A 26686-nucleotide genomic window follows, 5' to 3' on the forward strand; every position below is an offset into this window, starting at 1 on the left:
AGGAAGAAAGAAAGAAAGAAAGAAAGAAAGAAAGAAAGAAAGAAAGAAAGAAAGAAAGAAAGAAAGAGAAAGAAAGGGAAAGTCAACAATGGCCTAGATTGAATTCTAAGCCAGAAGAAAATTATTGAACAGTGGTCCTCCTCATCACGTGGGAAAGCATCAGGGAGACAGGAAACTATGAAGAGAAAGAAGTCAGCTCTGGTAACAAATTTGCACCATTTGAGGTAATTTTTTTTGAAATGGGCAGACAGCAATGTCCTGGCAGGCACTAGAAAATGTGTGTTAAAATGTGAAATGTATAAGATGTGGCTGTAACACTCACCATCCATATTTTAGTTAGAATGAACAGGAAAATCTACAGACTAGCAAAATCCCCCAAGGGTATGTACATGAAGAGAATGTCACTGAGCCACAGCGAACTTTGGGGATCTCCAGAGAAGAAAGAATTGGTATTTGTGTCTTAGTCTCCTAGTTTGGTTCCTACCACTATGATAAGCACGTGACAGGCAACTTAGGGAAGAAAGGGGTTTATCTGCCTGACAGGTCACAGTCTGTCATTGAAGGTAGCCAAGACAGAAACCTAAGGCAGGAACTGGATGACACAGAGATGATGGGGGAATACTGCTCACCAAACTGATCTCATGGCTTACTCAGCCTGTTTTCTTATACAGCCCAGGACCACCTGGCTAGGAGTCCCACCATGTGCAATGCTCTGAACCCTCCCACATCAACAACCAATCAGGAAAATGACCTGTAGACCAGCTTACAGGTCAGCCTGATGGAGGTGTTTTCTCAGCTGAGGTTCCCTCTTCTCAGTTGATTCTAGCTTGTATCAAGTCAGTAAAGAATACTAACCATCACACTTTCTTTTCCTGTTGCTATGTTAAGTACCCTTAAGGAGAAAGGGTTTAGTCTAGCTCACACTTCAGGAACAGGAAGTTGGGGCAGCAGGAGCTTGAAGCAGCTGATCACATGACAAGCACATCCAGGAAGCAGAGAACAATGAATACATCTAGTGCTGCTCTGTTCCTTTATGTACTTAATACAGGCCAGGATCCCAGCCAGGAAACGGTGATCCCCACAGCAGGCTGACCATCTCATCCAAGTACACAAAAGAATCCCCCACAGGCAACCCCAGGCTCACCTGTCTCCCGGGGGCTTCTAGACTCTTTCAAGTCAACAACTGGCACTAACCATCACAGTAGTTAAACCGTGAAGGAGAAACAGACAAAAACACTGGAAACATGATTTTTAAATGGAAGCAGCAGAAAAGGAGTGTTCAGAGAGCTTCAATATATTCAACAGCTGATTCCTCATGCACTATACTTCTAGTTAATGAACAGCTATTTAAACCTCTTCCACTAAGCATTAGCTATCTTTCATCTGGTAGGAAAAAAAGAATTGAAAGGTGTGATTTTGTAAGAAATGTAACCTTCATGGTCTTCGTTAGAATTTTTTTTTAAGAATCTACTTTCCTAATGGTCAAACTTAAAGCCATGTCATACCTGCAAACTCATTGTTAATAATAAACTTCATCTCCAGTGGTGACAAACTGTTAAAAGATGCACTAAGCATACCTCTTCCTAACAAGTGTTCTTAACATGATAGAAGCAAAAGGGACATTTTTTGAAATTAGTTCTACCAAAGGACCATATAATCTGATTAACTTTCTTGCTCATCAGAAGCAGAAGAATTTCAGACACAGAAGTTTATGCACAAAGTTGAGGGGATTTTGCACTCTAATGAATGCTGCATGAGCTTCAACATTTGGGAAGTGTGTTGTCCATGTGGAGTCATTGCCGACCTGGCAGGATAGGTCTTCACAGACTGCAGCAGAAGGGTAAGCACAAGGGGGAACTATGATGCACAATCCTTTCTAAAGCTAACAGAACGTGTCACAGCTCTAATCACAATTTCACATTTTACCTGGCAGTTAATAATTAATCAAATACAGGACCTAAAAGAGCTGAAACACACTTACATGTTGTCAGTTTGTTGTGAAGTTGGCTCTGGGGCACTAACGTTAATTTTTCTAGACTATCTAATCACGTCCCATAGTATCACTGGTCTCTTATTTAACAAATATTCCAAGCAAGGAAGACCTCCAGGCCTCCCTGTTTCTGTTTATCAGGTTATCACATGTCTACCTTGTTTGAGCAATAACCTAAGCAAAACACTTCTGCAGTTTCCTATGCCCAAAACCCAGTTGTCACCATTGCCATGAGATGTGGTGGCTCTATTCCCCACACACACTCAACTGGGAGAGTGCCATGCTGGTGGCATGTGATGTCTGTGACTCTCTGCCATGAGTATTTCGAGTATTTGATTTTTTACTTGTATGTGCATTTGTTTGGGGGTGGTAGACATGCCCATGCAGGTAGAAGCCAGAGAGTGACATCATATGTCTTTCTAAATTACTGTGCACCTGAGTATTTGAGATAAGGTCTCTCTCACTGAACCCAAAGATCACCTATCCAATGGAAGGGCTGGCCATCAAGCCCAAGGATCTACCTCTCTCTGACCATCCAGCACTGGGATTGTAAGCACATGCTACATGGCTTTTATTCATTCATTCATTCATTCATTCATTCATTCATTCAATCAGTCAATCATTTATTTAATATGGATGCTGAAATTTGAACTCTCTGGTTCTCCTGCTTCCATAGCAAATACTTAACCAACTGAGCCCTCATCTGTAATCCCTTGAAGATCCAGTTTCAGAATCTGCAAGATTAGCTGAAAGACATGCCTTATCTCCCAGGTGTGTTGAGCAACAGGAGAATAAAGCATGTGACACGGAAAAATGAGGTAAATGCCAGTCCTCATTAAGACTCCAATCATCCACCTAAGAAACTTGAAAACATGCTCAGTATGTCTTTGTTCCGAGTTTTGAGTTCTGTGGTGTTTAGTTCATGAAAGAATCAGAGTATATTAAACTATGTAATACATATGCTGAATAGATTGCCAATCTCTTACTGCAGTTTTCACGTACTATAACTTGGGAAGGGGGACTTCATGGAGAGGCTTTGCTCAGCTACCACGTGTGAACATAAAAGGGTTCCAGGGAAGAGAGAGTACGATCCATGTTCAAGTTTCTGAAGCTTTAGGCATCAGAACCCAGTGTGATGCAGCACTCATAATCCCAACAGTGCCTGGGCTGAGGCAGGAGGATTATGAGTTCCAAGTTGGTATTGACTCCGTAGGAGAACCTGCCCAAGTAATAATACGTGACTTCTCAGCAAACATTCCGCTGAGCAAGAGTCTGGGGACCGGGGAGGGCTATAACGTGCAGCTGAGATGCACCATGCCTATCACGTATTAGAAACATATTACCAGTGAAGGCGTAAAACTAGGACTGAACCATCTGATTCTATGTTAAAGACCAATCTTTAACAAAACCGTAACTCTGTGACCGTAGGGATTGGCACCGTTCCTCTTCCCAGCAGGACTCTGCAGGGAGCTTACTCAGCCTTCCTGCTCATCCATCGCCAACTGAGAAACCTTTTTATAGTAGAGCAAAGATGAATGGGCAAATCTGGCCAAGGATGACCTTCATTCCCCCAAAAGTAGCACAGGATCACCCAATCTGACACCGCGCGCAGTGGCCAGTCTCCATGGTGGGCCATCTGTGGGCATGAGACCTTACTGCCCCTTCCAAGCTGCTTTCCTTGGCTAGTTAGATCCCAGAAAGGTCCCTCCACTATCTGATTCTTAAGGGTGGGAGGTGACAATATCGTCACCCATAAAGACAATGTACATACAACACCTAGAAAACGCTGCTGAGATGTCAGCCTCTGCTAACAGCGGCTCTAACAGTGGATCTTAGCAGCCATAAAGAGCTAAGTTTCTTAGATTACTTCCAAGTCTAATTGCTACAGTCAATGCCACAGTCATTTCTAAGTTTTCCTCATGTAACTGTGGTTTAAGTTAGCATCTAAAGCAATGTGTTTTCACATATTCCTTCCTCCTTTTGTTATTTGTGCTTATTTTATTTATCCCGCCCTATCTCCTATCTCCTATCTCCTCTCTCCCATCCTACCCTTTGCTCCCTTGGGCAATCTCATACCTTGTTCTTTGTTTTTCTCTCCTGCTGTATCTTGTCTTGTCCTGCTATCCCAATTTGCTAGACCTGCTCCTCCTACTCACTAACAGACTCCTCCCAAGTTTATGGCATATGTACTCCATAATCCTTTCTTCCCCCAACTTGAGATCTCTTCTTCACCTTTGATGGTCTTCTCTCTAGTCTCATGATACAAACACACACACACATCTGAATTCCACATCTGAGAGAAGACTTTATTTACCATAATAATTTTTATTTTCCTTACAAATGAATAAAATTCCATTGTGTATACACACCACATTTTCTTTATCAGTTCATCTGTTGATAGACATCTCAGTTGGTTCTACTTCTTAGCTACTATAAATAGTGTAGCAGTAAACATGGATGTGCAAGGACCTTTGTGGTGTGTTGATGGTTTTTAGCATTTATAGAAATCCCCATGCCATTTTCCATCATGATTGTGACAATTTACATTCTCGCTAGCATTGAATAAGTATTCCTCTTCCCCCCAGGTCCTTGCCAGCATTTGTTGCTGCTCTTTTCTTAATGGTGGTCATTATGACTTGGTTAAGATAGCAATGTCTCAAATAGTTTTAATTCATGTTTCTTCTCCAAAGGCATATTAATACTGTCTGATGGGTACTCAGGAAAGAGCTTTCCATTTCTCTGGGCTGTCTCTACACTTGTCTGCTCTACTTTGTAAAAATCTTATCATCTCATGCCATTGCATTGGTCAAGTTGAGGGTTTTGTCCTGTGTGATTGGAGTCCTCCAAAGAGAGTTCTTAATTGTGTCTATTCTTGAAGTGTTTCTCCTATTCTCTGAGTTCCACGTCTCTCTCTCTCTCTCTCTCTCTCTCTCTCTCTCTCTCTCTCTCTCTCTCTCTCTCTCCCTTTTCCCTTAAGACAGGGTTTCACAGAGTAACCCTGGATCATTCTGTAAACCAGACTGGCCTTGAACTCAGAGATCTGCCTGCTTCTACCTCCCAAGTGCTGGCACTAAAGGCAAGCATCAACCCTGCTCAGTGATTTTCAAGTCTTATTAAGTCTTTGATTTGAACCATCTTTTGCATAGCATGAAAGATGGTGAAACAAGTTGTGCTTTTGTACATGTTGATAGCCAGTTTTCCCATCACCGTTTCTTGTAACTCTCACTCGGTTATTTCTCTATTTCCTTTTGTATAATATTATTTTCTTAGTCATCAGCTAGCATACAAAATCATGCAGAGAAAAATAATCCTTACTATGAGCTGATCCTGAATATCTATTATTGTGAATGGGGAAAGATAACTGTATAATCTGCTCACAGCTTATCACTATGTTCTGTGTACATTTGTATCACTAAGGAAAACACAAATAAGAGAATAAAATTTTACATATTAGTCACTTGTACTTGTACTTATGATGCATATAATTTTACCTGGTATCTTTAATGTCTATACTTATCATTTTTCCAAATGGTAATTTGCACTTACAATTCCTAAACTGGAGGAGGGACCTGAAAATGATAAACCTGAAATCAAGCCTCTACCTCCTGTCTCTGCTGTTTTTCAGATACCCAAGGACTCCATGTACTGCCGCAGACAGCCGACTGGTCGTGTTTTCCTCCCCAGCAATATCTGCTGACACTTGGGTTCAAAAACAAAGAAGACGGGAAATTCTTGGAAAAAGTGTCCAGTAGGAAGCTCCCCACCTACACAGGTGATGGGAACATGACTCTACTACTACCTTTCAAAGTGGGGCCACAACGCCCAGTTTATAGAAGTTATTTAAATAACCAAAAAAAAAAAATGTTTGGTTATAAATCTCTGCTAATCTTCCTAATTTTTTTGTAGGTTGATTAGAAACACATGGGATTCTTATTTCAGGAGAGCTTTCTCCCAGGAACACATGGCACACTACCATGGAGTGCTTACTAACCCATTCCTAACATTCCACCCCAGACACCAGTGCCTGCCATAGCCATTGACAATACAGCAGGCTTTAGGGTCTAAAGGACTCAACAGTTAAAGCACTTGCCCTCAAGCATGAGAACCAAACACTTCCCAGAATCTCACAGGAATGCTGCATGGGTTTAGTGTATGTCTACTCGTGGAAGGACAAAATGAGATCACCAGAGAAAGTTGGCAACCTAGACTAGCCATATCAGCAAGCTCTGGGTTTGATTGAGAGACCCTGCCCCAATCAATAGGTTGGAAGAGCAAGGAAGGATGAGTTCTGCCATGAACCTTGGGCCTCCGTGTGTGTGTGTGTGTGTGTGTGTGTGTGTGTGCGCGCGCGCGCAATCAAGCAAGCAAGCAAAAAGCAAACATACATGCATGCATGTACATATACACTGGGGAAAGAAAGACACAAGGGATATAGACTTTCATCATTAATTAGCAAACACGAAACAGTCTGTCAACATGACTAGTACATGAAATTAAAAAAAAAATGTAGCAATGACAACTCCAGGTCTCATGCGCTGTCTGCTGGGGCATTAGCCTCTGCTCGGCAGTCCTCTCACATAATTGGAGAAGAGCACCTAATTTGATGCTGTTGGATAATTCTGGCTCCAATTTTCAAGAAAATGCTTACATACAACTGAAATATCATACTGCCAGCTGAATTCATGACCAGATTGAACTGTGTCCTTGCGCTGTGAGCACTTAATTAAGAACTTGTGTTTTGTTGGACACAGAACCCTCTTTCCCTCAGCCTCAAGCCACATTCAAAGTCAATGCCACCTGCGCACTTGAACAATACCTGAGCAGAGCAAGACAAGGAACACGCGTGATTATGACATTTCTCATACCGAAGACAAACATATTCTGCATAGATGTATGAATTGTCACAGGTTGGCTCTTAGATCTCTCAATCAAGAAAATGTCAACTTCTGAAGGGTTATGACCCTGCTGCTGTTCTCCTCATAGATCTTTTACTGTTACACATATGGGCTAGAGATGGGGCTAGTGTCCGTACTAAAGATTTCATATCTGTTAATATTGAGATATCTGTTTATAGCTCACTAAAGAAAGCATTCTGAAATGGAATTCTGAAAAAATATAAAATTTTATTGTTACAATTTCTAGAACATAAAACTCCCTTCTCTCCACTGACCAGAGAAGATACAGTGAGACACATGGAGACAGTGGGGAAGAGAATCCTGCCCATCCTGGACTTTATCCGGAGCACACAACTGAATGTGAGTATCTGAGGAGGCTTTTTCTTCTGTCCCATGTGTGAACATGAGAGATTTCTAGGAGTGTTAAAAGCTGAAGAAGCAAACATTGTGACAGTTTTTGCTTTCCTTTATTTTGTTTTGTTTGTTTTTTGTTTTGTTTTAGGGAGATGACCAGAAAATCACATTTACAAAACCAAACATGTTAGCTGGTGATTCCATCCCTTATCCATTCCTACACATGTTCCACCGTTACACTGGAGTCCTGAATGTTTGCCAGACAAATGTCTCCTTGTAAAGCTTTTCTTCTCTGTGCCTCCCAACCATCTAATTCAAGGCTGCCTTGAACTCTTTTTTTTTTTCTTTTTCTATTTTAAATCAATAACAGAATGTTAGCAAGCACAATGCTTTCCCTCATTTACTGAGCCGTTACTCAGCACTGTCTCATTATCTTACAAGGTACTCAGTTTTACCAGCTCACCCAATGCCTGCACACCCAATCACCTGCAGGATGCCACTCTAAACATTGCTGCTGAGCTGTGTATGGTGTTACAGATGAGTGATGTAATCCCTTTTCACAATCCAGGAAAAGTGTACTCTTCTCTCTGTCCTGTGTCCTAACACAGCCTAAGGAGAACCTGCACTCTTTGCTGCTCTTTTACAAACCTTATGTTCTTGAGCTGACACTATGTAAAAGGACCTTCTCGTTAGTACACTATAAAGGTGACAGGTTTCCCCTCCTTTAATAGTTTTCAAAAAGCCTTTAGTTGAACATTTTAAAGAATCTTCTTGTGGCTTCTGTATTACATTTGATTCGATGTTCATTGGAGGAGAACCAAGGGGGTCGTCATGAGCAGCTACTTAACATCTGTTCAGCAATTACCAAGCATTTTAGGAAAGCTATAAAATGTCTAATCTATTTGCATGATTTGTAATTGTATAAGTTACAAATAAAAAAAATGCAGTGTCAGCTGACTTTCTGCTGCAAACCCCCTTCTCTCCACAACTGCCTTCCACTCAGCTACCTCCCCTTCTATTTCTGCTGGTGAGGAATCCATCTTTGTTTTACTTGGTTCAGGCTGTTGTGCCAATATAGTAGTATTATATTAAAAACTCCCTGCAGCGGCTTGCCTCCCACCTCAATGGTTTATGGTCCCGAATGAAAGGCACACACAGCCTTTCTATTTAATATGCCTTAAGCAGCACAATAGCTGGACAGCTGCCTAGCCTCCATGCTGCTAGAATCTACCTCCCAAAGATAATTCCAATCACTACTTACTAATTTCTATGTTCCATCTTGGCTGCTCCTGACCTACCTGAGCAGTCCTCAGGGCTCTGCTCTCCCAGTCCCTTTACCTGATGGCTTTACCTCTCCGTCCTGTACTCTTGGTGACTCTTCTTTTCCTTCCTCTCAACCCTGGGAATTCTAAATCCTGCCTGTCCCTCCTGCCCAGCTATTGGCTGCTGGCATCTTAATTTACCAATCAGAATTAACTGAGTGGAGGTTCCCAGAAGCTACATGCAGATCCCCTCATGAAAACTAATTTGGGAGACCCCATTAGCATTAGAATACAAACCACTTTATGCCAAAATGCCATAAATCCAGTGGGTTCAATAATAGATATTTGCTACTGTCTTGTAGTGTTTGTCCAAGATCAAGATGGCAGCCTAGTGTGGTCCTGGTAAGAAAGCTACTCTGGATTCTCATAAAGCTGCATTTTCACTGTGTCCCCACACAGCTTGGAGAGGCAGGCAGAACACAAGCTCGGGCATCTATTCTTGCAAAGCCATTCATCCCTCTACCACAGCCTGTTCTGCTTTGCTTTTTGTTGCTCTACTAAACACCATGACCAAAAGCAACTTGGAGGAGAAAGGACTTATTTCACCTTATACTTTCAGTTAATGGTCCGACACTGAGGGAGGAACTCAAGCTAGGAACATTCAGGCAGGAATTGAAACAAAGACTGGCAAGCAGTCTGCCAGTTTATTTGTCCTAGGGCTCCTGTTCTCTGTGTGTTTCTGTTTCTGTTTCTGTTTCTGTTTCTGTTTCTGTTCCTCTTTCTCTCTCTCCCTCTCTCTCTCTCTCTCTCTCTTTCTCTCTCTCTCTCTCTCTCTTTCCCTCCCTCCCTCCCTCCTTTTGTATACAGCACCAGGACTACCAGTCTTGGTATGTCACTGCCAACAAAGTCCTCATGTCAATCAACAATGAGGACAATCCTCACATATATGAACACAGGCCAATCTGATCTAGACAACACCTCAATTGAGACTCTTTTCCTCCTGAGTGAGTCTTGGTTGTGCCAAGTTGATAATTAAAATTGACTAGGACAGGACTCCACCCTAATTACATCATCTTACCCTAATAACATTGTACACAGGATCCATCTCCAAACATGTTCCCATTGATACTTGAGGTTGAACATATGAACTAGGAAGTGACACAAACATTTTGTCCACAAAAGTCTCAGCAATACAACAAATTTTGGGTCTTCTTCTGCAGTTTATCCTTTATCATAATTCCTTACATACACACACACAAATGCATACACACACACACATCCTCACTGTCACCATTGAGTATTAAAGTCTTCACTACCACCAAGAATCATCATGTGAGCACTGGTTGATTGCCTCTGTGCATGGCTACCCTGGTGGCTTGGGTGCTGGGTGCTGTAGAAAAGGTCTGTCTGTGCTCTAAATCCCTGGTTCAATGCCTGCCTTACCTCCTTACTTGTTTAGAAACTGATGGCATGATTTGCTGCTGGCTGGGATCACATGGTCTGAGTGCAGGTTGGGCCTTTCAAAGTGTTAGGCACTTTTTCAGGGCCCATCACTGCTTTCCTTCTCACAGTCCCAAGAGTATCCTGTCCAATTGGACATTTTTATAAAAGTGTCTTTATGGAGCTGCAAATGTTGCCTACTAACCAAAATTTTATATATATATTATAAATTATATATATATATATATATATATATAGTGAGGAGCGGGTGTGGCGGCAGTCCCAAAGGCACCAGGGACTGCAGCTAAGTCGTATGACTTGCACCTGACTTCCTCATATAAACCACAAACATCTTGAGAGCTGCACAGGTGTACCAGGATACCGGTGAATCCATTTTGATGGAGATATGCCCCTGCTGCCCTGATTAGCTGAAGATGCGTGCCTGGTGAGGTGGCATGGCCTGCTGTGTGTGGATGGGAACTGAGAGTATAAAAGAGTGAGAGGCCCAGGGTTCGGGGGAGATATAAACAAGGGAGATATAAACAAGAAGAAACAGGACTGAATAAACATGTGCAGAAGGATCCTGTAGCAGCGTCGTTCTTCCTGGCCAGTTGGGCGTGCGCAACTATATATATATATATATATATATATATATATATATATATATATATATATATATATATATACATATATTCTCCAATCAGTGGGATCCTCTGCTCTGGAATCAATCTCAGAACAGTAGATGCCAGAAGTTTTGTTCTCTGTCTCATCTAGTTATGAGTAACATCAACTTCCTGTATTTGCTTCTGTGGGAAACAACAATTTAGGAAGACTATCTGAATGGAAGTGAGTGTAAAGGTTCTCTGAGACAAGAGGTACTGGCTTCCAATATGTAGGCTCCCAAACACTGACTTTTGGGTCTCGTGGCTGCCCAGACACAGCTCCATAAAGCAGGACCAAGTAAAGCTGGCTACAAAGGTAACAATGAGTTGGCTAGAAAGTATTTCCGCCTGCTACCATTAACAAGCAGTTCTTAATGGTGTGTTTTTATCTATTCGTATATCAAATGCCATGCTTTGAGTCCGTATACACTGGGCTGTCCATGCGTCTGCCCTAGTTTGTGACTCTGGGAAAAGCAGCCACTTGGCCAAGGTGTGTAAACACTTTATTAAGCATTCAGGTTCGAGGTGATTTGGTGATTATTCATGCTGATTTGGGCTTTGCTTGACAAAAGGGTTGTTTCATGGATCTTCCTTTTTCCTTGCACATCTTGTGTACTTTAATTTTTCTTCTAATATGGGGGTAGTACTAGAGGCCCATAGGTCCTTTTCCTTCAATCACTGACTTGCGCAGCTCCCCACTCACTGGCAAGACTTGTGTCCTCTCCAGCCATGAAGCAGATCTGCTGCCCACAGCCTGCAGTCTCCATGACCACAGACCCTGACCATGAGCTATTAGCTCAGTACAGGACTCAGTGTAAAGGCCCAGCATCCAAGGCATTGCCACTGTATAGTGACTGATGCTTGGGCACCATATCTATCCTGAAGAACCTTGGACTTGTCCGTCATTCTTAATAAATTGATTCAGACATGGCTTTGCATGTCCAGTAAGGCTTCTATTAGGTAGATGGATAGGTAGATAGATGATAGATAGATAGATAGATAGATAGATAGATAGATAGATAGATAGATAGCTGTCTATCCAGGGCCTCTATCTTTATATCTAATCCCAATTGCTAAGAAGGTAAGAAAGATGCTTTGTGTCATATATGCTCAGAGATTTTCTTAACTCACTTAGACACCGTTCCTTAATGTAAGTGACTTCAGAGTATAAAAATAATACACATTACAGCTTTAGCATTCATTAGGATGCAGAAGACCCAAAAGACAACATTAATCTCCGATGTAATACTATAATCAGAACTAGTTACATAATTTTTTAAGCATTATCATACTTACATTGTCACATAAATGATGATACATATGTGAATGTTTAAATAATACTTAGACAATGCCAAGAATTCTCATGATACTTTCTCTAAACATATTAAATCTTAACATATCCATAAATAGCAGGTATATATCCAGCATCTTTATTTATGGAAAAGTTAACATGACAATGCACTAAATTATAATAATAGAATAACACTAAGTTATAATATCATTGCAAAATTTCTCACTGGTTACTTTAATTTTACATGTTCCTATAGTGAAATAAAAGGGTACATGTTTTGTTCTCCACAAAGTAAATATATAAAAATAGGATAACAATATGTCTTCAAGGAAGCATGTTAAACATAAAGTGAGCATAACAAAATTTGAAAGCTTTTTCCTAAATCCTTGCACAGATCATAACTATGAAATTTTCTTAACCTGAACGCTTCTGAAGTCAGCAGGTAATAAAAGGGGGCTGAATGCTTTGGAGCTGTGGCACAGAAGTTTCGGTGTGACGATCTGCGAGTGTGACTGTCTGCTGTATGATGATGCTCTGTGCAGTTATAACCTAAAATATTCCAGCATGAATGCCCACACCTCCCTCCAGCATCCTTGCATGGGGGCCTTTGTTTTTCTCTCTTAATTCCCTCTCCTCAAGACTTTAGTCCTAAGGTTCAGTTTCCCTCTATGGGGCTATGCTTTTCCACTCATTAGCCTCGCTGGCTGCTGTCAGTCTTGAACCATCTCCACTGTGCTCCCTGGCTAAATGCTTACGAATTCAAATCATAAAATCTCTTGCCATACACATACTTCATGGGATGACTTACCAAAAAGTGACCTAACTCACCATGTTTTAAAACCTCATTAATTTTGCTTTTTATTTCTTCCAGACAAAGCATTAAAAGTTGTTTACATATGCATGTTTGAAGGGAAGAATAGTATATGCTCCCCATCCACTCTCCGTCTGCAAGTAAATGTTTCTGTATGCTATGCCAAATGGAAATACCCTCCAAAGGCTAGCCTCTGCCTCTCGCAGGATTAGACAGCACACTTATTTGCTCAGCGTTTATCCATAATTGCTGCTAAATCCAGGCGATTCTCTGCCAGAGCCTTCATTTGAACTTGCTATTTGCCTAACCTTCATTGCACCCAGGTGAGGTTTTAGCTTCAATCTTGGCCACTTTATTACCCTCTCTCCAGAAGCTAAGGGGCCATTTGATGGCTTCTAAAGTCTTGCCGGGAGCACTCACACCCTTCCCCGGGACTAGATGCTTACCCTAATTCCTTCATTTTCCACTATTTCCTTGATTTTTCTTACAGCAGCCACATTAAAACACCCCTGCTGACATCGGATATTGATGTTCGTCTTTTTCCACTCAGTCTTTCAAAAGCCCTCATCTTGCATATGCACAACATTGATCTATAGCTTCCTGATAGCCAGAATTGCTTTTGGCTGTGGTGAAGGGAGGGGTGGGTGACTATTAGTAGACATGCAGGTTCCTTCCCTGCGATCTCATTCATATGGAGCACTTCCTGTTTTGTTATGCATCCAGCAATCAGGCTAACAAAGCACTGTTGCTTTCAACTATTTTTATTTTCCTGATGTTTTGGAAAATTACACTAATAGATTATGCTCCCTAAGCACGCTGCAGTCGATTCTGTTCTCTGAAGTTGAGTCACTACAGCGGTTCTCTACAGCTAGCCCCATTGTTTCTTTTAAGAAGGACAAAGGAAGCAATTGTTCTTCAGAAAGAAAACCAGTTCCTCCTTCCGGCTTGCTTTGCTCTGCTTGACAAAACGCCATTGTTCAGGGACTTGTTGCAAACAGCTCCCTGTTTCATCGGTCCAGGCAAAGGGTCTCAAACCCACCGTCTGGAATCATCACTCCTAGAAATCAATAGATTTTCATAGAAATAACTAATCAGAAATAATAGCTGGAAACGGAAGGCACCACTTGGACAGCACAGGTGGCTCTCAGGAAATCAAGATAAAAGAAGGCCCAACCTTTGTTCACTCCCAGATTCTGGGCAAGTGACATCTTGGGCTTGTTGTCACTCACAACACTGCTGTGACGCTTGAGAGCATCACTTTCTAATTTCGAGTTGAAGTTCAGATGATCAGTAACAATGGTTTTCTTTTTAGAGGAAAATTTCTTTTAGGAAGAAGTCCTGTGTTTCCTTCCAGGGAGTCATTTGATATACAGATTCACAAACTAAGATAGTCCCTACCAGACAGTAAGCTAAAGGAAATGGTGTCATCTAAACTCCTACTCAGATGTCTGGCTATGTGGGCAGGTGTCTATCTAAACCTTATTTCTAGGGCTATGCAGCAAACCCAGGGACTCACTGAGAGAAGCACGGGCAATGCTAACTGCCTGCTTAGCAGACACACCCAAAGACTGACTCTGCTGTAGCTGGTCCAGAAGCCCTGTGGGAAAGATACCCGTCACCAGCTTTGATCTTAAACACAGTAGCTGTCAAACACCCCCAGAATCCAGCAAACCTCAAGGCTTTACATTTTGACCATGATATGCCCCTCATGTATCTTTGCTGAAGAGAAACCTGGGGGTTTTATTACAAGTTGTCTTTCCTATCAAGCATTACAATCTGTGTTTGACATTGTAGAAAAGGTAGCAACTTCCTTTCTGTGCCTGGCTGTAGCAAATACACAGGAGAGCCACCTGTCCTGTGTTACCCCATTTTCAGTAAACCAGAGATATCCATATACATAAGGGGGGAGCACTTTACCATGAATTGAACAGTCTATCACAAGGTGGATTACGTCAATTACTGAAGCAGTCATTCTAGGGGCTTGAGCAAATAGTGTAAGTACAGGGCTGGGGTACACCCCACCCACGTGAGAACTGTAAGGGCAGTGCTATTAGTTCAAATTGTGTAAACACTATTATTGACATACATGAAATAGCAGGTAAACTCTTAGCAGATATGATGATTTAATAATGTAAATAAAGTCACCTTCAGGAGGTCACAGGAGGTCACAGAGGACAGCTAGGAGAACCCAGGAAAAAATTCGATCAAGAGCCTATATGGCTAATTCAGGGCAACTGGAAAACCCACCTCAACAGGCCTGCTACTGAAAGACCCCCGGAGGGAGACCTTTACTCATGTCTCGGGAAGGCGCGCACCCAGTAAGACGCTAAGACCGAACTTGCTGTAACCACATGAGGCTTTAATGGCACACAAACACACAAACAACAAAGGAGCGCTCAAACCTAAACCAGCATGCTGGGGTCGAGACTCATGCACTGCGAAGGGGGCAGAGAAGTTCGACCCCAGCCCAAACTTTTCACAGGCTTATAAAGGCAAAAACCACAAACCAAAATGGGGGAGCAGAAAGAATTGGCATGATTACACATGATTGGCTTATTCAAACGTCAGCGGGGTTACAAGTTAACAGGGTAGTACGTGCCAGCTAAGGCGTAGGGAGGCACAAGGGCCTGAGACTTATCGAGGTCAGCAGGACACCTGGTTAATGTATGATTTATGGTGGGCCAGAGGGAGGCGCCGCCCGGGAGGCACCATCCTGCCAGATGGCCATTTGGTCAGTTTTGATAGCCCTGGCCAGTTCCTGCATTCTTTTCTTTATCTTTTATGGCCGGACGTTCCCAGCTACAGGGTGGGTCTGGCTGTGCCTGGACCCACCTGGGTCTATTCTTTACAACATTTAGCCCTGAATTTCTTGAACTTAGATACCACAATGCTATAAGACCCAAAATTATAAATTTTTGCTCTCCACTACAAGCTGCCTTTCATGTATAGCCATCACCTTGAGAAAAATGTAGAGACCATTTCTGAGAAGTGAATTAGTTAAACTGCTTTGGCTCCTGGCAGGTCAAGCTGCACCTTCCTAAGAGCTCTGGATTCACGAATCAAAGATACATGCACACACACACACACACACACACACACACACACACACACACTCACACGCACACACATGCACACACCAGCTAATTTTGATATGCCTTGAGTAGCTCAATGGCTGGGCACTTCTAAACCTCCTGGAGGCTAGCACACACTCCCTCCAGTATTGCTGGCTTAACACCTTCTAAATCTATACTTTATCCTTGCTGCCCTGTTACCGTCTAGGCAGGCTGCCCCCATATGGCTACCATCCCTTTCCACCCACACTCCTGGATGCTTTCTCTCCTGCAGCTCTAAAATCTGATCCTTCTCCCTCCTAGTCATGGAGATTCTCCTCTCCCCGCTCCTCCTTCTCTCCCTCAGTCCGGCACCAGCACAATCTAAAGTCCTGCCTCTGTCTTCCTGCCCAGCCACTGTCTGTGCAGCAATTCTTTATTACCAATCGAAGCCAGCTGAGGGCAGGGACCCTCAGTGTCTGGAAGCGCAGCTTTCGGGAACCTAATTAAAACAAAGCATTAAAACCAATTCCCAAGTGATAGAAGAAAAGACATGCTTGTACCAGATCTTGTTGCTTTCAAAGGATGTAAAATAGCCTGGTATGATGGATGGTACACACCTTGAATCCCAGGAGATGGGGATGGATCTCTATGAACTCAAGGCCAGCCTAGGCAATGTAGACAGTTTCAGGCCAGACAGGGCAACATAGTGAGGCTTAGTATAGATAAACGATAGATAGATAGATAGATAGATAGATAGATAGATAGATAGATAGATAGATAGATAAACAGATTGAGAGAGAGAGAAAACATAATGCATTTTGCCTGACCCTGACTTAACCTCAGCCTAGAGGTCTGACTCTTTGCTCCTGTTCTGAAACGTTCCTTTTTCCTGTGAGACCAGGGGAATTTCCATGCCTGCTCAGGTGTGATGGAGAAGTTGCACTATGCCAGCCTCCTCAGCCGGCTGCAGAGAGTGAAGGAACAGGCCCAGGTGATCAATCAAGCAATGGCAGAGCTGGCAACAGTCCCTTATCTCCAGGACATCAGTCAACAGGAGGCAGAATTGGTAAGTATTTGCTTCTCTTTGTTTAAGCTTTCACAGGCCCTGAGCCAACAGAAGACTGATGGGGGCTGAAAAGGCTTGTGGTAATAACTGTGGTCTGAAGGGAGACGCCAGTCCTCATCCAGCATTCAAATGAAGACACCGGAAGATGAGAGCAGTGTGGATCTATGTGACTGTTCTCCCTTTATTTTCTTCCTTTTTGTGTATTTAGCAAGATCCTTGTAATGTGCAACAACCTAGGAAAGGTCTAATTATCCATATTATATATAAAATTATCTATATATTTATCTAATATTATATCTAATTATCCATATTATATATAAAGTTTTCATTTCAATTAAAATCATATATATATATACATATTTATATGTAAACATTCAGAAAACTAGACATTTTGTTCTTATACAGACCCAGTCAAAAACTACTTAAAGGAATAGCTTAGAAACAATCTTCAAACAGATGTGTGTATTATAACCATAATTAATATTAGAAATCATACCACCTCATTTGAAAAGTAATTATTGAACAGTGTGCTGCCCATTCAAGGAGAGGTCTGGAGAGCCTAATGTGTCATGGGCAAGGACTCTCTACTTTGAAGCTTTAATTGAGAGTCGCTAAAACTAATTATAGACTTGAATTGAATTCACAGCACAAGGATGAGAACAGCCCAAACTGATTACCTGTAATTTTCAGATAACTAAAGGAGCCCTCCCTCTTTGAGCTTTTACAGATGTAACGAAGAAATGAGCTTCCAGTATTTATAATATTTATCTAGACTTTTTTAAAGGGTATTAAATAAATACTGATCTTCAGAATAAGTATAACAATCTCATGTAATAATAATCTCCAGTAATAATGTCATGCATACTAAAGATGAAACCAGTGAAGTAAACCCATTTTCCCAGGAATTTATAAATCAAAACTAGTGATAAGGCTGCCTGACCCATTGTGGTGGTGTGCAGAACACCCTTTATAAGGCTGGGTTCATCCTGCCAACCAGGCAGCATTCAACAGTGTGGTAAGTGTCTTGTTTTCAAAGGGCATGTTATAGCCAGTTTTAGATGGCAAAGGCTCCTCGAAGGAAAAAAATGAAGCAAAGAAAACGCTAATTCAGAAAGGAAAATGTTAGTCCTATCTTCTAAAAAAGTATACTCAAGACTTACATGGAAAAAATGAAGAGGAATTCACTGAAGAAAACCTCACACCTCTGAGGATTCCCTACCCCAGAAATGCTTCGTTTTCAAAACGTGCACCAAGGGCTCAAAACCAACATCATCAACACACTTTCCAAGTGTACAATTATTTGAGTAGCTTATACTTTATAAAATGGTATTCCGTGGGATATTTTTATATTTTGTACACTCCCAAAGTATAGAAAGATAGACAGACCTTGCAAACTTTATATGCCCCAGTACAGGGGAACACCAGGGCCAAGAGGTGGGAGTGGGTGGGTAGGGGAGCAGCTGGGGGCGGGGGGTATAGTGAACTTTTCGGGATAGCATTTGAAATGTAAATGAAGAAAATACCTAATAAAAAATTGGAAAAAAAACAGGAATAAACAGAAAATGTTTATAGAATGCCTTGTAGCAGTTAAACATTGATCTTAGTATCCTATTTCATGTAACATTGTCAAGTAGATAAACTTAGGATTATTCTATTTACTGGAACTGTATGTGAAGCCAATTGAATGTACCTGTGAACACATGGGTACATTATATGAAATAAATGAATATGAAAATGTCAAAAAAAAAGATAGACAAACGACTGAATGGTAGGTGGCTAGATGGATAGACAGATTGATAGACGATAGGCACACAGACAGATAAGTGTGTGCATACACCATTTGAACAGCCAGCATCTTTCATCACTTTATGCCTTAGGTTTTACTTTCCAGTTTCCAAGTATGGGTCGGCGTTAGGAAGTAAGCCGCACACTGACCGTGTAGGGCACTGTGAAAACAGAGGCTGTTCACCAGAGGCCTTTTGAGTGATTCAGTTCTCTGCCTAACTGATTAAGCTCTGCAGCACCAGCGAGATCATCCAAGGGTTAAACACTCAGGATCACGTGTTCTGATGCAGCTCACCCACTCGGAAACTTGTTCTCACAATCTTGCTCAGTGGAGCTTTGAACTTGGTTTCCTCCTGCCTCAGCCTCACCACTGCCTTGGCTGTGCTTTGGCTGCTCAGGCAGAGACAAAGTCTCAGGTAGACCAAGCTCACCACTTCCTGAGGCTGCTCATGAGCTCCCGATCCCCCTGCCTCCACCTATCAAGTTTGGGGATGGCAGGCACCCATCACCACCCCTATATCTCATCATATTCTTTTCAATTGGAATATAACCAATGGCTTTTGGTAGGTAAAGTGTGCAGATTCAAAGGGTCTTTTTAAAACAAAAGAAAGAAACAGAAGAAAAATAGGTATTTCAAAATGTTAACAATAGTAAAAGAGTTTAAATGAACGAGATTGTTTTAAGAGGCAATAAAACATCGCAGTTCAAGTATTGTCCTCTGGAGAGCTTTTTCATGATGCCTAGAATTATGATACATTAGCCTCAGGAGAAAATGCTAAAATACACTCATGTACTGCATGCTGTTTCCTGAGAGAATTAACTTCCGCCGTCATTCTTTACAGCCCAGATCTGTTTTTAACAAAACATCAGCACTTACTACATTAAAACCTATATGCTTCCTACAAATTTCAAGCAAGACTCTTCCCATTGTTTCAATGGCTTATGTGTGCAGCAATCGTCCGTAATGGCTGGAGCAGAGTCAGGGTGGCCGTCTCCATTGTGGGGAATATGAGTAATAAAACCATCAGCATACAAATGATTTTTTAATTAGGTTTTAATCTGTGTATTTAGAGAAGTTATTTCTGCACGAATTCCATGCTGATAATTTTTATCTTGGTATCACAGCTGCAGTCGCTAATGGCAGACGCCATGGACACCCTTGAAGGAAAGAAGAGTGATAAGGAGCGTGTGTGGAATACAATCCAAAAGGTAAAATTCTGAGCTGAAGGAAAATACATCTTATCCTCCGAGAAAATGTCTACCTTGGGTCAAATCTGTCTAGAAGATAAAAAAGAAATGAAAGAAGTCCCTGGGGTTGTTTTTGGTCTGCTTTCTTTGTGAGGTGAATACAGCTGAAAGAACTAGAAATGGAACTAAAACCAAGGATGAGGTTTTTGGTTTGGTTTTGTTTTTTTTTTTTTAATTTGTTCCCATTCACTGTAGTCATTGTAGCCACCATCCTTCCAGATCATGTTCCTTTCACTTTCTACTTAAATGACTCTTTCTTCATCATTTATGTATGTATGTGTGTGTATATATATATATATATACATATATATATGTATATATATACATACATAGAGAGAGTATAAATAATGTATATATGGAAATAATTTATAAATATATACTTTATATATATGCATATATATTTCATAACATATATGTATGTGTGTGGATATACACGCACACACATACATATATGCAGCTCTAAGTCCTGGATGTCCGTCCTGGAACTCACTTTGTAAACTAGGTTGGCTTCAAACTCAGAGAACTACCTGCTTCTGCCTGGGATTAAAGGCCTGGCTTGTAATGACAATTTTAAAAACAATTTTCCTTGATTTTTCAACTACTAATTTTTCTTTTGTTTTGTGGAGTTTTGTTGTTTCCCCCACCCCCCACCTCCACTGGCTTTGCATGCAGTGGCTGCAGCCCAGCTCAAGTCCCAGGATCTCACACATTGGTGGGTTTGGTCAGGGAGAAGCGGAACAGCTAGCTGCTGGTTCACAGGGCAACAATTACAGAGAGGTGCCTGGCCCTAGGTACTCAGGAGACGTATGTGACAATATAGTCTGAAAATGTAAGGGTTGATTGGTAATGGCTAGGTCTCCAGTTCATCTCCAGGTAAAACATTCCGATTGCTCTGTTCCCCATTAAGTCTCCTCCCATCTCTTTGTGGGATCCTGAGGTCAGGAAACATAAAAGGATCCAAACAAAGAAGGCTTTGGTCTGAAAAGTAACTCCCAGCCAGGAGGGCTCTGGTGGATCTGAAGAGGCTCCTGTGCTCTGAAATCAATTCATAAATCTGAAGATATAAGTGGGAAACAAAATCAACAGAATTTGTAGGTACTTGAGTATCCATCACAACAGAATGGGTATTAGGTATCAGGGATACCTTGCTGGGCAGAAGCAGTGTGGCTATATGAATGGCTGTATATGAATGTATATGAATGGCTGTGAACAGCCTGCTTTCATAACCTATGGAAACAGATGAGAACACCTGGTCTGGGAGATCAGGAAAACATCTGTGTGAATGTGGTATTTCTACAACATCTAAAAAATAATGTTCATTACCTAGGTGAAAGGGGAAATTGGAAGGTGGGAAGATACTTAGTGGGTAAAGTTGTCAGAGTGTGTGAGCATGGTTTTAATTCCCAGGTCCCATATTTAAATAACAAAAAGCCATTTGCGATGGTGAACACTTCACATCCCAGGGTATAGGAAGTGGAGACAAATCCCTGGAACTCGGTGGCCAGCCAATCCAGCTGAAAAAAAAAATATATCACCCAAAGTTGTCCTCTGGTCTCCACATGCCTACATACACACACACACACACACACACACACAGAGAGAGAGAGAGAGAGAGACCATGAACACGAAGAACTTTTCTACCACCATGATGAAGTACCATGATGACCAAGGAAACCTTGCAGAGAAAGTGTTTAATTGGGGCTTGCTTACATTTTCAAAGTGCTAATGCATGATAATCATAGCAGAAAGCATGGTGGTAGGCAGTCAGACATGGTGCTGATGTGTACCATAATCTCAGGCAGAGAGAGAAAGTGCCTGGGCCTATCATAGGCTTTTGAAGCCTAAAAGTCCAACCCTAATGACATGCCTTCTCTAACAATGCCATACCTCCTAAATCTTCCCAAACAGTTCGGCTAATTAGGGGCAATGCATTCAAACACATGAGCCATTCTCATTCAAACCACTGCAACACCTTATGAGAGATTAATTTGGGGCTTTCCAGAGAACCATCATAACAGGGAACATTGAGGAAGATAGACAGGCATGGGCTGGAGCAGCAGCCGAGAGCTTACATATTGAACCACAAACAGAAAGCAGAGCACACACTCCAAATGGCACGAGTCTGCCCCCAGTGTTATGGTTATTCTTGGGTGTCAACTTGACTGTATCTGGAATTAGCTATAACCCAAAAGTAGAGGACATGCCTCATCTGTGAGGGATTTCTGCCTAACTTGACATGGGAGATCTACTACTAATCCAAATCTCTGTCATAAAAAGACAAGCCTTTAATCCAGATCCTTAACCCAGATCGAACCCGGGTCTTGCCTTCTACTGGAATCCTATGTAAGGACACAGAAGAAGGGAGTTTTTGCCCTTTGCCTGCTTGTTCTTGCCTTGCTGGAACATACATTCCTTCACTGGCATTAGGCCTACTTCTTCTGGATTCTAACACATATTGAAGACCAGCTGAACTGAACAACTGCTAGATTCCTGGTCTTTCCATTCATGGCCAGCCATTGCTGGGTTAGCTGAACCCAGACTGAAAATCATCCTAATAAATTCCTAGATAGATAGATAGATAGATAGATAGATAGATAGATAGATAGACAGACAGACAGACAGACAGACAGATAGATAGATAGATAGATAGATAGATTTTTCTACAAATGTTATTACTTTAGAGAACCTTGACTAATACACCCCAGAGAGATACCTCCTCTCACAAAGCTGTACCTCCTAAGCCTTCCCAACCTGTTTCACCAACTGTGTACCAAGTATTTAAATATTTGAGTTCATGAAGGTGATTCTCATTCAAACCACCGTGCCATGCATATGCAAAGGCAAAGCACTCATACAGAAAGAAAAATAAGGAATAGTGTCAAGACATTTGCTTGAGCAAGGCAGGGTCTGCAGAGAGGCCTTCTGGTGCCATTTACTAAAGAAAGAACGGGCTTTGGCTAAGAATATAAACTGCTTTAGAGTGTAGCCAGGAGGGAAAGGCCACACTAGATAGCTGAATGAGAATTTAATACAGGAGGTGAAGGCAGTTGCTGCCCAGAATGACAACCTGAGTTTAATTCCAGGGAGCCACATGGTGGAAAGAGGAAACTGATTTCTATTAGTTGTCCCTGCACCTCCATACATATGCCATGCATGTGTACGCATGGAGACAGGAGAGGTGAGAAAAATGTCATTTTTAAAATAAATAACTAGGAAGTTGTTAAATAAGAAAATTAAATACTGAGAGAGAAAATACAGGAAATCAGTACCATTCAGTGGAGCCAGGGATCCAAAAGAAGGGGTTGGGGTGACAAACTCTGAGAAAGTTGGATCAGAAGCATGTCAAACCAAACCTCTGGCACCAAGTGGAAGGTGCTGCTCTGTCACTCCTGGGTCTCAGGAATCAAAGGAAGGTTCCAGAAGGGCTGAGCCACAGACCCTGGAGAGTGATATACTAACCCACTGATACTGTGAAGTCATGAGTAGTTCAGTAGTCTTTGGAGGAATTCTCGACCTTTTGAGGTTCAGAAGCAGTATGTGTTTCTGTACTGGAGAGAGCTTTTCTGCTGAGATGCTCACAGAAGACAGGCATAATCGGAAGGCAGAGAGGAAGGAGCAGAGATGCTCATGGAAGACAGGAGTAATAGGAAGGCAGGGAGGAAGGAGCAGAGATGCTCATGGAAGACAAGTATTATGATGGCAGGGAGGAAGGAGCAGAGATGCTCACAGATGATAGGAGTAATAGGATGGCAGGAAAGAAGGAGCAGAGATGCTCATGGAAGGCAGGAATAATAGGAAGGCAGGGAGGAAGGAGCAAGCCTGTCTTTCTCTTCTGTTCCTCTGTTGACAGAGACCAACAGCTGGCAAAACAGAGGTGGGGTTTGTAGAGAACTGACCCTAGTATTACAGCTGACCATAAAAAAGTGGGTTTGGAGCCAGGCAGTGGTGGTGTATGCCTTTAATCCCAGCACTTGGGAGGAAGAGGCAGGCAGATTTCTGAGTTCGAGGTCAGCCTGGTCTACAAAGCAAGTTCCGGGACAGCCAGGGCTACACAGAGAAACCCTGTCTTGAAAAAACCAAAAAAGAAAAAAAGAAAAAGAAAAAAAGTACATTTGGAGAAGAGAGAATACAGTCTTACTAGAGAGTGTATTGAACCTGGGTGCTGTCAAGATGCACAAGGTGGGGAAAAAGGAGCCTAAAGTTCGGGATAAATACTGAATGAAGGTGATAAGGAATGAGAAGAAGAAAAGGAGATTAGAAAGAGGAGAAAGGGCTAACTAGAGATGTAAGTTTCTAGGTCTTTGGCCAGTTAATATTGAATGACATCATTTGAGTGGCTGACACTGGTAAGGAAGAGTGTGTAAGAAGAGAAGAGAATTGTGAGGGGCACATTTCAAACTGTGAGGCAGAAACCGACAAAGGAGAGTAAGAGCTTGGGAAAGAATTAGAGCTGAAGGTTAAGGAAATTCAATACGGAAGAGTCAGCAACATCACCAACTGTTTCTACCAAGTATACAAAAAAGCTGTTTAGACCAGGGATCAGCAAATTCCAAGCTGCAGGTCACTTTCAACATACCACCTATTTCTGTTAGGAAAGTTTATTGCTTTTCATTTCTCTGTGGTCTGGGTCAACTCAGCTGTTGTAATCATTCACCAAGTCAAAATTGTTTACTATCGAGCTCTATGGAGAAAACTATGCTGTACTCCAGTTTACAGTAGTACACATCCCAGAAATACTGCATCGTCTGAGAAATATTTGCAAATTCAATTATGGAGCCACTGCCAAGAAGATGGAAGACATATCAACGCTTTTCTGCATCTTTTGAAAATGCTCTTGCACTTGGCTATAAGCTACTGATCATAGCACCTGTGTTCATGGGTACACACCTAGCTGAGTCTTCTTAGTTTGTTCCTACCTCAATTATCTGTGCTGTGTAACAAACTACCCAAAGTGGAGTGCTTTAAAAGAAAATCATTATGGTCTCTCTGATCTCTACATTGATCAGACTCTACCAGCTGGTTCTAGAAATGTCTTGTCCCTGGTTCAATCTTAGAGCTTGGGTGCATAGGTCTGATATCTGTGAATGTTACAAGATGGCTATGTCACATGGCTGACAGCTGACACTGGTTGAGACAGTTGCCTGTATGTAGGTCCCCTGCGTGAAACAGGCTTTATATAACACAGTGTCTCACTGGATTCAAAGAGGACAGTTCAAGAAAAGGAAAGTGAAAACATTCAGTGTTCAAGAGTTGCCTTCTTTCTACATCAGCTTCTGCTATATTATGCTGACATAAGCAGTGACCAGCCAGCCTAGACATAAATAGATGGAAAAATAGATTCTCTTACCAAGAAGATGATAGTGACCATCTCGGAGACAAGGCACAACAGTGGAATGTCTCTGTATCCTGGACTGGAAAACATACCTTCAAACAAGCAGAGATCAAGTCATATGGGTCAAGCAAGGATAGCCAATTCAAGGCCTCCCAAAATTATAACACAACTGAACCCCACACCACACACCCAACCAATGAGACTTTAGTGAGTGTCTAGAAAGACTCATTGGTGAACAGCCAGTCTTTCCAAATTAAAAGCCCTGCTAATGATCATGGCTTTCTAAATAGAAGCTCCTGGGAGATCTTTAGGAAGATGTGAATGGAAAGAACAGGGTGCCAAATTTTTCCCAGGGGCTTTTAATTTGGCTAATGTGACTCTACAAAGTATGATGGTATCACTCTCAGACAATTCCAGTAGCAAGTAAGTAATTTCCTTTTACTGCTACAGAGTTAATTTGTGTGTGCAGGAAAAAAAATAATTAAAAAAAACTAATTGTACAAGCTACACTGTGTTCTGAGCTCACTGGAAGTTGGTATCAGCATCGCCACCTCTGAGATCTGTTATCTGTAATAGAAACAGCTGTTGTACCTAATGAAAGCACTTGAAATTTTCATCGGAAACAGCAGAATTATAGCAGAAGCTGCTCATTCTACATAGTTAAAGGGTCTGTCAGCATCCCCATTACCTCACACAGTTTCCTGGGCTCCACGTTGTTATAGGTCTATAAAAAAAAAAAAAAGGCACATCACGCTGCAACCGGATTCATGAGCACTGACGTCCTGTCTATGTTTTTGTCTTCGCTGAGGTTCTCCCAGAAGCATCTGAGCTTCCCCCTGCCTCACTAAGATTAAAATACTATCTTCACGGAGCTGTAAGAGAGTGGCAGTAGCTGGAGTTTGACTCTGCAGAGTAGTTCTTTCCATTAATTAACTCGAGATTAAGAGACATTCATGTTGGTTTAGTAATGCAGATACAAAACTGGGCAAGTCATGTTTAATAAAATAGTGAGCATCTTCTTGCCCTGGCAAGTCCTATCCACAGTGTGGCCAAGACTATCAACAATGACTAGTTTTAGTCTACAGCAATAATGCCTAAGGAAGCACTCAGTCTTGAACATCCAGAAGGCCCCACTGACACCTTCCTCATTCGTGTAAACAGAAAAGTATTCCCTTGGCTTCCATTCTTTGTTAGACATTGTCCTAGACATCCAGATTCATTCAGGAAGGATCAGCGCCCACCTACCATCTTCTGAAGCAGTCAACACATCACCTAAAAATTAATGTTATCGTGCCAAATAGGGGGGAAAGGAAGCATGGTAGGAAACTGAAAGGTACCAAATGCAGAATAAAACTGTGTGGATACTGCATAGAACTCATTTTCAGTAAAGGAAAAGATCAAGTGTAAGACCTTCAGGTAGGGTGTGCCCTACAAGGACAGCATGGTAACCGCTGTAAATGAATGAGAATCCTAAAATCTGATGTGGAAGAAAAGAGA

At 41.8% G+C, this 26686-nt stretch overlaps 1 protein-coding gene across 3 annotated transcripts in view; it reads left to right on the forward strand.

Moving 5' to 3' along the window:
* Spata16 (spermatogenesis associated 16) overlaps window positions 1–26686 on the forward strand; it is a 345630-nt gene that overhangs the window by 269952 nt on the left and 48992 nt on the right. For 2 of the 3 annotated variants that reach the window (XM_017319720.2, NM_029150.4), the window contains exons 7-10: window positions 5616–5762; window positions 7133–7245; window positions 16660–16824; window positions 19735–19818. In XM_017319720.2, the coding sequence (XP_017175209.1) occupies window positions 5616–5762; window positions 7133–7245; window positions 16660–16824; window positions 19735–19818 (509 nt within the window). Of the gene's footprint in view, window positions 1–5615; window positions 5763–7132; window positions 7246–16659; window positions 16825–19734; window positions 19912–26686 lie in introns of those variants that run through there. The other variant, NM_027583.3, reaches the window with a different exon arrangement.

Source organism: Mus musculus, chromosome 3, assembly GCF_000001635.26.
Source record: "Mus musculus strain C57BL/6J chromosome 3, GRCm38.p6 C57BL/6J".
Taxonomy (NCBI): Eukaryota; Metazoa; Chordata; class Mammalia; order Rodentia; family Muridae; genus Mus; species Mus musculus.